The sequence below is a fragment of the Myotis myotis genome, unplaced genomic scaffold (assembly GCF_014108235.1).
Source record: "Myotis myotis isolate mMyoMyo1 unplaced genomic scaffold, mMyoMyo1.p scaffold_m19_p_18, whole genome shotgun sequence".
Taxonomy (NCBI): domain Eukaryota; kingdom Metazoa; phylum Chordata; class Mammalia; order Chiroptera; family Vespertilionidae; genus Myotis; species Myotis myotis.
In genome coordinates, this window is record NW_023416322.1 from 36,785,340 (window position 1) to 36,801,309 (window position 15,970).

The window sequence follows — 15,970 nt, forward strand, 5'->3', positions numbered from 1 at the left end:
CTATACATTGAGCAGAATATATGGGACTCCCTGACCTTCAGTTCCGGCACTAACCGCAAGACGCGATACAAAAATGCTTCAAAAAAAAAGCTTTCTCGGAGCCTTGTTAAAAATGCATACTGGCCCTGTGACCTCACCGGATGTAGCCAGGATCAGAAGACAATAGGTGTGACATGTTTTTGTAGAGTGCAAAAACATTACCCAGAGGGCTGCTGTTTGCCAGTTTACTGTTTTCCATGGAAGGATGGTGTGTGTGTTGGGGGTGGGGTGGGGTGGGGGTGGGGGGCAGCAGCATGGGCTGCACTCAGAAGTGGGGCTTGAGGAGCCCACTGTCTGAGGATGTGCTCTGGGGAGCACCGCACCCCTCCTGCTCCCCAGCTCTCCTGCATGGTCAGCCCTTTGGGGCCCTCACGTTCTTGGCAAGGACTAGAGTTCAATGAGCCAAGTCCTGATGGTCTGGAGAAGAGTCAGGCCCCTGCTCTAAAGCCTTGGTGGCTGGAGTCTCTCCCTCCCCAACCCCAGCCACTGGGGACTAACGGCTGAAGGAGACAGTGGCTGCCCTCCTCGAATCCACTCCATGGACGGGATGCAAGGCGTGGTGGAGGGAGGCGAGGCGTCTGTGAAGCCTGCCCCTCTTGGAGGGCTCAGGGTCCAGGCTGTGTTGCCAGAGGAAGGGCAATGGACTAGCAGGGCCTAGAAGATCCTGGGCTAACCCTGACCCTAACCCTAAAGAGCTGGGGCCAGACCTGATTGCAGTCACCCCCTCGGCACTATTATTAGATGCCCCCGCCTCTCTTTTGCCTCCTCTAGCCAATCCTTAAGGCACCAGGATGATGAAACCTCTCATCCAGATTCCCTCTGTTCCTGCTCCTGTCACAGTGCCCTCAATCAGTCCTGACACACCCCTCCACCCACCATCTCCAGGCCTAGAAACACACCCCAATTCTGGCACAAACACACACATGCACGCCCAGGCACCACAATGAACTCAGCCTTGCCAAGGTCCCGAAACCCTGGGCCCTGGGTGGGGAAGGCAGTGGGGTCCCTGACTCTAGCTCTCAGGCCAGATGCCACTGGCCCTGGATTCCACACCACAGAAGCCATTCCCTCTCCATATGCCCCTCTGAGCACGTCTGCCCTGGTCCAGGGACACAGGACTCACTGCCAAAGATGATCGCCTGATGCTCTGTGCCTTCGCCCTCTCCCAGCCATGACCCAGCCCTGGGTGGTCCCCTGTCTGGGTGGCCCTTCTGCCCTCCCCACTCATAGAAGCCCCACGTTTCCTCCTGGCACAGCAGATGCCCACCCCAGCTTGCGGCTGCCCGCCTCTGGGGCCGTTGCTATGGTGGGGGAAGGTGACCCCATCCCAGGAAAGAATCAGGTTTTGTTTTCTTGTTTCCCGCTCTGCACATGTTACTCCCCCTCCTCCCGTGCCTCCCTCAGCCCCTTCCTCGTCTGCTCTCCCCACCGGGAGGCTGGAGCCTGCAGCTGCAAGGAAGTGCCGCCTGGGGTCTGCGGGGACAGAGGGAGTGAAGGAACAGAGAGTCTGTGACCTCATTGTCCTCACTGCCTGCTTCCCGGGGACCCTGGAGTTCCCAGCCCTGCCCACTCAGACCCAGGGAGCTCAGCCTTATTTCTGGGCCCTTCTCACTCCCACTTGCCCTCCAGGAGAGGCACTACTTGGTGGCAGCCCCAGCCTGGGGTTTCTGTGCCTCTGGGACTTTCCCCCACCTCAGATCGGCTGGCTTTTCACCTGTCACTCCCCTGGGAGCCCTCCGGAGGCCTTGTGTGTGCCTGTCCCCCAACCACAGGACTCAGACTGTCCCTCGTGAGGTGTGCGTGTTTATCTTCCTGGACTGAGGGCCTCCAGGGCAGTGACTGCTCACTCCTTACTGGTATCGGCAGCCCCAGCCCTAGGCCAGCAATGGCGACCCTATGACAGCGTGTCAGAGGTGACATGCGAACTCATTTTTTGGTTGATTTTTCTTTGTTAAATGGCATTTAAATATATAAAATAAATATCAAAAATATAAGTCTTTGTTTTACTATGGTTGCAAATATCAAAAAATTTCTGTATGTGACACGGCACCAGAGTTAAGTTAGGGTTTTTCAAAATGCTGGCACGCCGAGCTCAAAAGGTTCGCCATCACTGCCCTAGGCTGTCACCAGACCTCCACTCCTCAGCCCTGGACTGAGCCTGCCCCCTCCCCCCCAGTCCTCCCACCCCCCGGTGAGACCAGCAGCCAAGTGGACCTCAGTTCCCACCCTGGAGGGCATCACCGTGGTCCCAGCCCCCGAATCCTCTCCCTTTCGTCACCGCCCGCCCGCCCCCCGCCCCCCCCCCCCCCCCCTCCCCCCCGTCCTCCTGCCCTGGCTCCGCTCCTAGTTCTTTTTGGCATCGTCTGGCCTGACTTGCGCTGCCCTAGCTTTTTTCCTCGGCGCTGCCGGGGTTCCCCACCCGTCTCGGGGACACTGAGTCTGCCGCTTCTCCCTCCCCCATTGTGGAGGGCCAGGGCGGGGCAATGGGGAAGGAAGCAGAGAGTTGGGTGTTCAGCGCCTTCTCTACCCCCAGCCGCACTCCTGGCCAGCCGCACTCCTGGCCACACGCCAGGCATTGTCTCCAGGGGCTGGGGGGCCAGCAAGGCACCAGGCGGACATCACTTGGGTGGGAAAGGGGAGGGTGTCAGCAAAACAAAACAAAAAACCACAAAACACCCCAAACCAAAAACAGAGGTTCTTACAAACAGGACAAGTGTAGCAACTAAAATTGCTCCACAGACTCAGCTTCCCAGCCAGAGGTACAAGGGCTGATGACTTCCTGCCGAGCCTCCTTGCAGCCTCCCTCCACCACGGCAGCCTGGGAGCCAGCTCGGTATTGTGAGCACTGGCCAGACTGACTCAAGCAGGTGTTAGGATCCTGACCCGAGTTCTGAGCATCTGTTCAGAGAAGTCCATTTATATCCCAGAAAATAGCGGGCGAGGCTCTCCATCAGTGGTCCCAGGGCCCAAGGAATTCCAAAGCATGGCCTTGGCTTCAGGACCCTGCGGGGAGGGTAGGGATCAAATGTCTTCTTTCATCTTCTCCATTAAATGTATCCGCTCCCAGGATAGGCTGGCGGGCCCAATGCTGTCACAGTTCTAAGCCCTCCTTTCCAAACGGGGAAGACTGCATGCTTAGCATCCCCCCAGCCTGGTGGCTCTTCACACTCCCCAACCCACCCAACCAGAGACAGCAGTGGCGGGAAGGGTAAGGTGGCTTGGGGTGGGGGTGGGGGAGGAGGGCGACTGACCATGTGGCTTCCCTCTCACCCTGAAGGGAAGGCCTGGATGGTGGGAGCTTGGCGGGAGCGCTGGCATCTACCCAATGGGGGTGGATTTCGGAAAGACCCCCTTCCCGGCCTTCTCACTCAATGGGTAGATCCCCTGGGAAGGGTCTGAGGGGCTGCTGTCTCCTGCTGTGAAGTAACAGCTGAGAGAGGAAAACATGGGAGGGTGTGAACAGGTACTGCATGCCCAGGAGGGCAGCAGCATCATGCCAGGTGAGGAGAGGATTAGGGAGCAAAGAAAGACTTGTCTCTTCAACCCTAACATCTCTGAGCACCAAAGTACTAATGCTGGTTCCCTTCTAAACGGGGCTTGCATTCAGGAATGGTCACAACCACATGCCTTGGAGATCATTAAAGGGGGAAACTGAAATGAGAAATGAAGACGGGGAAGCTAGAGCCCCCGGGGAGTGGACAATACTGTAATTTTCATTCTGGTCAGTTCTGAAACGTCCCCACCCCTACCCTCCAAGTCCCACCTAGAGGCTGCTCTGCCCGCGTTAGTTCCCTGGCTTAACCTACTAGCCTGTCAACTTCCTGTCCCAATGCCCCACGCACAATTCGGCCCAACCTCCTCCAGCCAATTCCGTCCACAGTAACACCGCTGGAAACTCGTCACTTCTTGTTCCTGCTTCCTGCACGTGCTTTTTCCTGAAACCCGCCTGATTCTTCCCCATTCTCGCCCTCCAAAGCCTTCTACCTCCGCCTCGTCTCTCTGCAGCCTTTCAGGTCTCCCCGAGCATCTGTCTCTTCCACCTCACACTTTGCCTCAACCTCTTTATGGTATTTCCCATCAGTCAGTGCTCTGTAGCCTGTGGTTCCTCTATCCCTGCACTGCCGTCCCTCCTGCCACGCTGCCCACCTGTGCTCTAGCTGGTCTTCATGGAGACGAGATTCCACTTTGTCCACCCAGTTCTTCTCTGTGGATTATTCTCACTGGACATACACACGCGTTGCTTCCCATCTTCACAGAGGAGGCCTTGCTCGCTGTCTCTCTTGTCCTCCTCCCCATTTCTCCTCCGCCTACTACAGACACTGCCAACCACTCCACCAAAGCCCATCAGGTCACCAGTGACCTCCATATTCTCCTTTGCTAATTTTTCCTCCTCTCCCAACCCCATGATGGGCTTCCTGTACCTTTTCTCTATCTGTCCTCAACCCTCGAGATCCCATTCACCTCCAAATGTACCCTCAATCCGTCCACACCCTCCTCTGAATCTCACTCTATCTCCTAACTGGCCCCTCTAGAGCTATTCTCAACTCAATGGCCAGAGTATTCCTGGTGGTAGGTGGCGTCAGATTACATTATATCCTTTGCTGAAACCCTTCCCATGGATCCCGCTCAGAAAATGCCGAAAGAAATTTGCCCCTACCCAATCCCCGTTGCTCACTCTCTCTAGCTAAGTCGGCCTCCTTGCCAGTCCTCCTACATGCCAGGCACCCGTCCACCCTAAGGCATTTGCAGACCCTTCCCACTGCATGGAGGCCTCACCAACCTCCCAACCTGCCCCAGAGTACAGGCTGCACATTTCAAGCATTTATGCAAACATTCCACCACCACATTGCTCTGTCCAGCACTCCTGCCCCTTTAACTGCCGAGTGTTCTCCACAGCACTCATTACACACATGCGCACACATAAACCTGTCAAAAACTCCCTGAGAGAAGGACTTGTACTACTCACCACTGTATCTCCAACATGCAGATCAGCACCTGACATACAGCAGAAGCATGATAAACACTTGCTGACAAGTCCATAATGAACATGCCTGGTTCTGCTTTGTATGCTCTGCAAGAACTTTTACACAGTTAAAAGCAAGCACAAGAACTCACATGGTTTAATATAAAAACAAATGCATTAAAACCTGGTGGGGTGGATAGGGGCTGGGAGGAGGGGAGTAAAGGGAGGAAAATAGGAGATACCTGTAATACTATCAACAATAAAAAATATATTTAGAAAGAAAAAAATGCACTGAAAACAACAGCTTAAAAAAAAGTCACATCACTGCTTAAAATGGGAAGGTTTATTAAGGTTTTCCTTCAAGGGGCACAGCCAAGCCTGTGCTGTTTCAGAGAAGCAATTCGCAGGAAATGTATGTCACACCTTGCACCCAGAACCATAGAAGGCTGCTGCTGAACAAGCCGGAGAACGTGTACCCCATCCCAATCCCCCGTAAAGCTCTTGTTAACATCTCAAAACAGACCCGTCCTTCCCAGAAACCAGAACCAGGCACCCGGTTCGAAGTCACCAGCTGTTCTTGACAAAAAAATTTAAGCAAGACATGGCATTAAATAAGTGGATGGCACATTCATCAAACCCAAAAGGAAACTGCATTAAGAAAAATCCATGCTCAATGCAATGTCAAACTGCACTTTCAAGAGTAGGCTACATTTTTTACATTTTTGGGGAACAGAAATGCTAGAAGCTGGGTGGCTGGGCTGCCTTAAAGCTTCCATTCACTGCCTTCCCCACCAGGCGGGTTCCTTCCAGGTCCTGGAACAGCACCCAACCACTCTGCCCTTACGAGTTTGGAGCTGAGCCCACAAGGGCTATTTCAACATACATTTAAGTAGATCCTTAAATAAGTATATGCCCCAAATAAAACAAAAGGCGGTTTTACAAGTTATTTTCCTCCCCGAATACCTGAGGATTTCTTCAGTTTGGTCTCACCACACACACAATTTATACCAGCCTATCTTACGTCTCTGGAGATTCTGTGATGGCTCAACCAGGAAATGCTGAGGCAACCTCTCCCTCTCTCTCTGCCCCTCAGTCCTAAACACAGAACTCAAGACATGTATGCAGACGGACCAATGTACCTCGAAACATAATGAGGCACAATAGTTGAAACCGGCTGGTCCAGAAAATGAAGAATGCTCACGAGTGGAGACAAATAGCTTCAGATCAAGTAACCTGTTTTAATCAAGTTGGTAATAAAGATCAGTATCTTCCCAAGGATTAACTTTTGCCAAGTACATTCTAACTTCAAAGCAGCAGGCGGTTTCAGTGAGGAGCAAATGGTGGCCAGTGATGATGGCAGGTGGAGGGGCCGCACAGAGATGAGCTCAGAATTGTAGGGGGAGAGAAACACAGCGAACATTCCTAAGAGAATGAGCCCTGTGGCCGCGGTTCAATAAATGACAACACTATGCATAACTGATAAACTGCCTGTGTATCTTCCCTGTCCACTCAGAGGGCAAACTCTAGTGGGAAGGCCTTAATGCCTCTTAGTGAGGCACGCAGTGCTTACAGAACCAATGGCTCCAATACATTCTTTTAATTCAATGCTTATAGAAATGTTAACTGGTATTGAAGCTCCCCCTCGTGGAGGATAAAAGTATAGCTACATTATGTACTTCCTGTTCATTTCTAAGACTGGATTGTCAGGGGTACCACTGGACCACTAAAGTTGTTTGTGTGTTAGCAGGAAAAAGCTGGCTGACCATCAGTGGTGACATCACGTTTCCTTTCCATTGCCTGATCCTCATACAAGCAAATCCGTCACACTTCAAATAGCTGCAAATACTAATATGGTGGCAGTTCTCGGCTACTTATCACAAGATTCACACAACATGAAGGACTTGTTGAGTTATGAAAACCCATCGGACTTTCAGGCACCCTCCCTCTGGAACCAAGGCTGCAGAGTTCACACAGGGACAACACAGAAGCACACCTGTCTCACCTTCCACAGCCTGGCAGATTCCTGATAGCAGCGCCTGCGTGACTCAGCCAGGCCCACTCTGCGTCAGACGGCACGGTTCCCGGGCCTTTTTCTTCATGGTCCTACCTCTATCCCAAGATCGTAACAAAGGACCCTACACCTGTCATCCTTCTGGACCCTGTTCTAAAACAGAGGACAGCAAGTTTACATAACCAAGCAGATTGGAGCTTGGATTATTCTTATGTAATGATTTCTACTTGATCTGGCAAGTAACTACATAGTCCATGTAACAGGTAATACTCAGAATTTTTCACGCGTCTGTGAGATATCTATGATTTTAAGTCCAAGGGGATGTTTTGAGAGGTGAGTCTAAAAGCAAAAATGACTTTAAGGACCTTAAAATATGCCAGCCTGACCTGGACAGACTGACCCTAATGCTTCACTTATTATTTTTTTTTTTAATTTATTGCATTTACCAGATTTTTGGCCCCTCAATCCCAGACATAAGTATAAGTGCATCAATAGGAGGTAAAGTATTAGGTAACTAAGTTTATTAGAAACTCAAAGGAATACAATTTCCTTTTTTTTTTTTTTAAATAGCACTTAACATTTTCCAGGTGGTCAGAGCTTACACTTGAAATCTGAGTTCAAAATTTCTATTTTGTAACTGGCTGACCACACTCCTGGAAAGTCTCAGCGCCGTGTGAACATAGCGCTGCCTCTCCCCTGTGGCTATGAGCCAGCATCTAGATCCCTGAGCAAGGATGCGGGCTTCCTAGTTCTGGTGTCCGCCTAACAGTCAGGGACAAGGCACAGGGGCCCCTAAGCTTGTTCTTTCCTTCTCCAGATGTAACTGGCTAACAAGCTGTTTTGCTTGATTTCTATGGAGAATACATAGGTCATATCACCCTTTGTCCACGTCCTACTTAAGTCCCATCTTTTGAAGAAAGAAAAGAAGGGAAGGGGAGGGGAGGGGAGGGGAGGGGAGAGGGAAGGGGAGGGGAGGGGAGAGGAGAGGGGAGGGGAGTGGAGAGGGGAGGGGAGGGGAGGGGAGAGGGAAGGGGAGGGGAGGGAGAGGGAAGGGGAGGGGAGGGGAGAGGAGAGGGGAGGGGAGTGGAGAGGGGAGGGGAGGGGAGAGGGGAGAGGGGAGAGGGGAGGGGAGGGGAGGAGAGGGGAGAGGAGGGTAGGGGAGGGGAGGGGAGAGGGGAGAGGGGAGAGGGGAGGGGAGGGGGGAGGGGAGAGGGGAGGGGAGGGGGAGGGAGAGGGGAGGGGAGGGAGGGAGAGGGGAGGGGAAGGGAGGGGAGGGGAGGAAGGGAAGGGAAGGGAGGACTGGGAAGGAAGGAAGAAAGGACTGGGAAAGAAAGAAGGGAGGGAGGGAGGGAGGGCGGGCGGGCTGAGAAGAAAAAGAAAAGCATCACTCTATAGCCAGCTAAAATTGTAACTGAGCAGTACTTTCTGGACTACCACTGTTATGCTACTCTGCAGAGAGTCAAAGCAAAAGCATCACTCACACTCACTTCTCTTAGATTCCTCAACCTATCATAAAGCAAATGTGAACATTTTACATGACATTTCATTGTTGGACTCATACGCACAAATTAACAATGGCAAAAAGATTCCCTTAATGAAGTTACAAGCCATGGAAGATTTGCAAAAGTTAAACCCTGAATTAAACTTATATTTTTACATATAAAAATAATACACAGTGGGACATTTTATTCAATAAGATACATTCTTTAAGATCAAGAGAGAATATACAAAACTATTCTATGTAGCCCGCTGTATGTTACTGTATAGTAGGAATAAATATACCCAGAACAGACAGTGCGAGATCTGTTCTGAGAAATTACCAGTTACTTAGGGGGTTTCAAGCCAAGTGCTCTGCAGGTTCCAGGCAGAAAGGAGCTACTTGTTGCATTTAAAACGATGTGGTCATTATAAAATAAAGGCCTTAAATCTATAAACAATAACAAAGACACACAAACCAAATGAAAATGTACTAAAATTTAATCATTCATAAAAGCTGTAATTTAATCTGACAGTAAAACACAAGAAGCAATATTAGAGTTGGTTTAGTATATTATATATTTTAGCTTTGAAAGCCATAGAAATCAGTTATCCCAGTTTTTTTCCTATAAAAGACCCATTTTTCCAAAGCATTATGCACAAACAATTTTAATTAGAATATGACAGAATGATATTTCATAATTTTTAAATATAAAATGAAGTCAATGACTCAAAAAAGTTATCTGCTGTAATGAGTTTGAGGGGGAATTTCATCATCTATATCATTACAGATATAAAGTATAATGGTTCAACGTTTAGTGCCTGACGGAAGGAATCATGATAAAAAGGTCAATATGAAATCATTTGATTATAGTAGCAATATCTAACTTCTGAAATGCATCCATGCTCTTTTGTATAATCATATTAGAGTCAAGTATATTTATTTTCACATCTGTTATAACTGCTATTGCAAAGGAGAAATACTATTGTCTTATTTTCTGAGAGATATACACAGAGCAATTTTTTTTTCTCTCCAGGGAACTTGTGCAAACCAATATAAGATCTAAATTCTTCACATAATATATAAAACAGGAGAAGCCGCTTCAGATTTATTTTTTGAAGTCTGGAATGCTGGCACTTTCCAATTAGGCAACAGTTCTTCATTCCTGTAATCTAGAATGTTGAATAGATACAGACATATGTTATATATACGGTTAATCTCTTGATGTCAGAACATAATAGTAAACAGCAGATATTTAATAATATAGAAAGAAACAATGGTTTTGGCTGATTGTTACTAGAGAACAAATTATACTAAGCAGCTCTAGTAACAGGGCTATTTTAAACTCCCTTTAAAAGTGTTTAAAAAGTAGTTTTATTATACTTAGTGTTTTACAATATATCTGACAATCCTGTCTATAAAGAGGAAAACAGTATTTGTTTTATTTCTATCCTTTTATAATTTTATTCTGAAAGTTCCTTTGCAGTAAGGAAACAGCATCTGCTTGCAAACTCTTTCTATGGGAATTAAAAAAAAATTTTTTGTATTGGTTTTTAGAGGGAGAGGAAGGGAGAGGGACAGAGAGAGAAACATCAATGTGAGAGTGAATGGATCAGCTGTCCCCTGCATGCCTCCTACTGGAGTCTGAACCCGCAACCTGGGCATGTGCCCTGATGGGAATCAAACCTGCAACCTTTGTTGCTCGGGATGATACACAACCAACCAAGCCATGCCGGCCAGGGCTCCATGGGAAAGTCTTTCCTCAACTATTTTAGGACTCTGCCCATTAGGGTTACCACTTATAATACACGTTAGGAAAAGACACCGAAAGAGCTGATCCCCGTATTCAAAGGCAGAAGACTGACAGTCTCATTGCTCAGCAGGAAAGAGTTAGGTTAAAAAAAGAATTTTCCAGCCGAACCGGTTTGGCTCAGTGGATAGAGCGTCAGCCTGCGGACTCAGGGGTCCTGGGTTTGGTTCCGGTCAAGGGCATGTGCCTTGGCTGTGGGCACATCCCCACTGGGGGGCGTGCGGGAGGCAGCTGATCGGTCTCTCTCATGGATGTTTCTGACTCTCTATCCCTCTCCCTTCTTCTCTGTAAAAAATCAATAAAATATATTAAAAAAAAAAAAAGAATTTTCCAAAAATGAATTTCTCTCCTAAATCTTTAACAGTGTTACACATTAGAAAGAGATTAACATATTCCAGTACAATTTTGCCTAAAGGCTAAGGCTAGATAAGTTACCCTCAAGAGTCACATACTCTTACGAAAAAATGTTTACCCCGTATCGCAGTACTTTTCAAATGGGATCAACAGGGCCCTCAAGTCGTAATCAGGACACAATGCTCTGCATGCAAAGTATTCCGACTGGTAAGTGGCCTATTCCCAAACACACAGAGAGCTCAGGTGACTTATTAACTATGCTGTGAGTTGAATTACATAGCAGAGCCTAAGAATTTATGCAACCAGGATGAAAGTCTTATTTCTAGATCTAGGCCAAGATCTCTCTCCTCTAAGGTAAATCTCACAATACACTGTAGGATGTGTGAGGGTGAATTTTCACAAGAGGCCAGGAGATGGCACCTCTTCCTTTAAGTATAAGTTTAATGGACATTTCTGAGAGTTGGAAATTAAACTAGGATCAGCCAAGGTAATGGCATAAACAAGGCAGTCAACGCTCAGAGAGTAAGTAATATACTTCACATCAGGGACAGAGCCCTTGTTTCCCTACCTTGCACCCTTACCTAAACACACACAAGCACCAGCAATTTTAACAGTAATCACTTTCAGGGAGCTGATGGTTTATAGCTAATGAATCAAAATTTCACTAAGCCTAAAACAACCATTTGGCCAGAAGCTGTCTTTCCTGAATCCAGCTCCCAGAGGTGAAGCCATGCCCCCTGCCTTTCTGCCCATTTTCCTCTACTTTCTTTGAAATCACTACCCAGTTGTTTCCCTTGAGAGAGAGACACATTCACTCATCTCTCTAAGGAGGCATGTTCCAGTTAATGTGGGGCTCTGCAAGAGGCGATCTACTGAACAGACCCAAGAGGAGGAGTTAGCACAACCAATTCTCAAGTGGGAACTTGACTTTCCTCTAAGCAGACCAAGTTTACAAATTACCCTATAACTAAACTGTGTAAACATATTCTTTTATGGTATTGATTATGCAGTTGATGAAGAAAAGCAGAAATGGTTAAATACAGAATTACAAAAAACAAACAAATGGCCCCATAAGGCCTGGTTTCTTACTTGATAGGCAGCTTTAAGGCTAGCGTTAATTGGCTCACTTAATGAAAACTTATGCAATATTTGAAGTCAATTACTACTTCGAAGCCTCCAGACAAAACATTGGAAAGAAGTCAACTGTACCTGAGATAAAGCTACTACCAAAACCACACTGACGTAGCACCACACACCCAGTCAAAACGACCAACAACACTAACGTTGGGGAAGGTGGAACTCATAACTGCTGGTAGGTGTGCTAACTGGTTCAACTACTTTGATAAACTTTTTAGTGGTGTCTACGAAAGCTGGCCATAAACACAAGTGTACAACCTGGCCAGGCCATTCCTGGATATACACCAAACAGAAATACATGCACTCGCGCACAGACTTGTACAAGAATATGTGCAGCAGAATTATCAGTGCTAGTCCCCAAAAGAACCCGATGCCCATCAACAGCAGAATATATAAACATGTTGCCGGGATAGTCTTGTAATAAAAATGAACTATTACTATATGCAATCAGGATGATTTTCAAAAAGACCCTCATATTTTTGAGTAAAAGAAGCCAGACATAAATTAAGTCAGACGTTTTTGTTTATATTAATTTCAAAGAGAGGCAAAACTAACCCATGTTGTGAGGATTCAGGGCAGGGGTTCCATTTGGGGGAGGAGATTCTTACTCAGATATGAGTATGTTCACTTTGGAAAAATCCATCAAATGTGCGCTTCAGCCTTCCTGCAAGCCCTTTTGTTTAAGGCGATGCACTGTTCCACTTCAATTTGGCATGAATTTGGGAGTGACCTTGGTGGCCATTCTATTCACTCAACCACTACTTTATGAAGATCCTTCTATACCAGGCACTGGGGACACCGTGGTGAGCAAAACAGACATGGTCCTTCTCTGACACAGCTTAGAATCTCATGGGGAGAGAGACATATTACCCACAAGATGAGCATAGCTACAGGTTAGGTATCACATTTACAAGTTACAGAAGCTGGAAATAGCCCAATAGGTGCCATGGGAAGTGGTGAAGGTTGGAGACAGCCCAAAACAAAGTCAAGGATAAGAGAGGCACGTGCTCTGCCTTCATCACTCACCTGGCTCAGAGCTGCTGCTCACTGTGGGCCTAAAGCAGCAGACAGGATTTCTTTTTAGGCTTCTTCCTTTCCACTGGTGTTTTTCTATTGATCTGTCTGACCAGGTCATAAAATATCTAAATGAAAACAAGAAAAATGTACTTATTCAACCAACATTTGAGACCCTGTTCCACAAAACAATCTTGGTTCTGTTAAATATTATTCAGATAAAACATGAGTCAGATAAAAAGACCTATAGAACCAAAGGCCAGAGAGGAACAGCAAGAGAAAACACAAGGTTGTGATAACCTAGCCTGCTCCCCGCCCCCAACATGCTCTGAGCGAGCTGAATTCTAAGACTGATTACCCGGGATGCTACACATGGCGAGCACACCAGCAAGCGAAGCTTATGCGCTCCAGGAAAGGAAAAAAAGTGTAAAAAAAATGATGTTGAAAAGAACAAAAGGGAACCTCAAGCTTTTGCTTGGTTGGTGGTGGCAGCTGGGGACTGCACCAATCGTTTAGGGATCCAGTCAACTTTGGCCCTTTACACCCAGGCAGGCAGCTTACTTGTGAAGCATTCCTGTCCACAGCTACGTTCTCAAGATAGTGGAGTGCTTAAGTCATGGACAAAAAAAGCCTTGTGCACCTGCTGTATCAGGCCAAAAAGAGAGTGAATTACAGTCCACACTCAGATTCCTCCCTTTGAGTCATGCACTAAAGGAAGGCAGAACTCAAAACACCAAATTCTGTGATATCCACGAGGTAGTATGTTTCTCTATAAATTTATTATAGTAACTACTTTAATTTTTGTGGTTTCCTACTGACTTTATAACCTATTCATACATATCTGCATAAGCAATTGTACAATACATGGGTGATGTGACAATTTTCATATACTACTTTCTGGCCCACGTCTAGAGCAGGGGTGGGGAACATCCAGCCCAGTGGCCGTATAAGGCCCACAAAATCATTTGGTCTGGATCTGCCAAGGCATTAGGGGTGAGCTAGTTAAATGTTTGACCAAATACAGCAGGCTAATTTTTAAGTTGATAATTGTGTATGGCCCACGAATGATGTTATAAGTATCTAAATGGCCCTTGGCAGAAAGAAGGTTCCCCACCCCTGATGAGGCTTAGCAGGACTTTAAACATATTCCTTTAGCTTAAACGTCCTCTTTGCATATAAGGTAAATATGAATGTCTTCATTACAGTCATCAAAGTGACTTTATGCAAACAAAGAATTACTTAGCGATTTCTATAAATCTGTAGAATCAAGATTGTTTAAAAGAATAATTTTTTTTTTCTTAAATAGCTTTCGGCTGTTAACTTAAAGACTAAAAAGACACTTGTCTGTGCTGCCCAGCAGCTAGAGGTTACCTCATTAACGTTGATCTTTGACTTTGCAGAAGATTCTAAAAAGGCACAGTTACACCACTGTCTTGCTAAATTCTGACCCTGTTCTTTGCCAACTACTCGCTCATCTTCCAGGTCACATTTATTGCCAACCAAAATCATGGGAACCTGTAGGAGAAAATAACAGAAAATGAACACTAACATACTTGTTACTTATCCTTATAAGTAAGCAACTATCTGTCACCAATTGCAATGTGCAAATGAGGACCATATGCTTCACCAAGTGCTTAAAAAAAGGTATGTGCATGTGTGCTAGAGCAGCGGTTCTCAACCTGTGGGTCGTGACCCCCTTGGGGGTCGAATGACCCTTTCACAGGGGTCGCCTAAGACCATCGGAAAACACATATATAATAACATATTGTTTTTGTGATTAATCACTATGCTTTAATTATGTTCAATTTGTAACAATGAAAATACATCCTGCATATCAGATATTTACATGACGATTCATAACAGTAGCAAAATTACAGTTATGAAGTAGCAACGAAAATAATTTTATGGCTGGGGGTCACTACAACATGAGGAACTGTATTAAAGGGTCGCATCATGCCGAAACCGGTTTGGCTCAGTGGATGGAGCGTCGGCCTGCGGACTGAAAGGTCCCGGGTTCGATTCCGGTCAAGGGCATGTACCTGGGTTGCGGGCACATCCCCAGTAGGAGATGTGCAGGAGGCAGCTGATCTATGTTTCTCTCTCATTGATGTTTCTAACTCTCTATCTCTCTCCCTTCCTCTCTGTAAAGAATCAATAAAATATATTTTTAAAAAATAAAATAAAATATATTTTAAAAAAATAAATAAATAAAATATATTTTATTGATTTTTTACAGAGAGGAAGGGAGAGAGATAGAGAGCTAGAAACATCGATGAGAGAGAAACATCGATCAGCTGCCTCCTGCACATCTCCTACTGGGGATGTGCCCGCAACCCAGGTACATGCCCTTGACCAGAATGGAACCTGGGACCCTTCAGTCCGCAGGCCGACGCTCCATCCACTGAGCCAAACCGGTTTCGGCAATAAAATATATTTAAAAAAAAAATAAAAAATAAAAAAAATAAAGGTTGCGGCATTAGGAAGGTTGAGAACCACTGTGCTAGAGGGAGAAGGTAGATGGCAGGGGAAGAGACAGAAAAATTATAGAAGAGATCTTACTACACTGATCTGCTGATTATTTTAAAGATATAATCCCAAAACTCCCATGTGGGCTACAAGTGATAGCTGAATTCCAAGTGGAAAAATCTGAATATGGAAGAATGTACTCGGGGACCTAATTGTGGTTCAAGTGCTTCATCTCACAGTCCCAACAAATGCAAGAAGTAGTGGCAAGACCAATACAGGAGAGTGACAAGTTCTGCTTCTACACCTGACATCTAAATCTGAGACCAGTTCAGGTGGGTTGTTCAGGAGAAAATACAGCCAGAGCAGTGACGTCTTGATTTTTTCTCCATACCAGAAATGCTTGGCTATGTCCACCCACAGCCCCTACTTCCGATAAAACAGATTGGTAACAAACTGTACCACACCCTTAGTTCAAAGATGCCCACAGAGCAAAGCCATTTGTGAGGTGATGGACACGATACAAAAGAAAGAATTTAAGGGACATGGTGGATCTTGTACCTAAAATAGGCAATTATCACAAGTCAGATGAAACACTAAGCACCTACAACTAATTCCATTGTTTTTAGTTTGTTATATGGATAAAATGATGACCATTACCAGAGTTCAGTGGTTTGCATGTAACTGCCTAAAAAACAGAAC

General features: G+C 46.4%; 1 protein-coding gene across 3 annotated transcripts in view; it reads right to left on the minus strand.

Annotated features, from left to right (window-relative positions):
* Positions 1-8,972: 8,972 nt before the first annotated feature.
* The window catches only part of RAP1A (RAP1A, member of RAS oncogene family), a 50,926-nt gene continuing 43,928 nt past the window's right edge, over positions 8,973-15,970 (minus strand). For all 3 annotated transcript variants that reach the window (XM_036342331.1, XM_036342330.1, XM_036342332.1), the window contains 3 exons: positions 14,177-14,320; positions 12,818-12,933; positions 8,973-9,662 (listed from right to left, as the gene is read on the minus strand). In XM_036342331.1, coding sequence (XP_036198224.1) covers positions 12,847-12,933; positions 14,177-14,320 — 231 coding nt within the window. In that variant the 3' untranslated portion in view covers positions 8,973-9,662; positions 12,818-12,846. The remainder of the gene's footprint in view (positions 9,663-12,817; positions 12,934-14,176; positions 14,321-15,970) is intronic.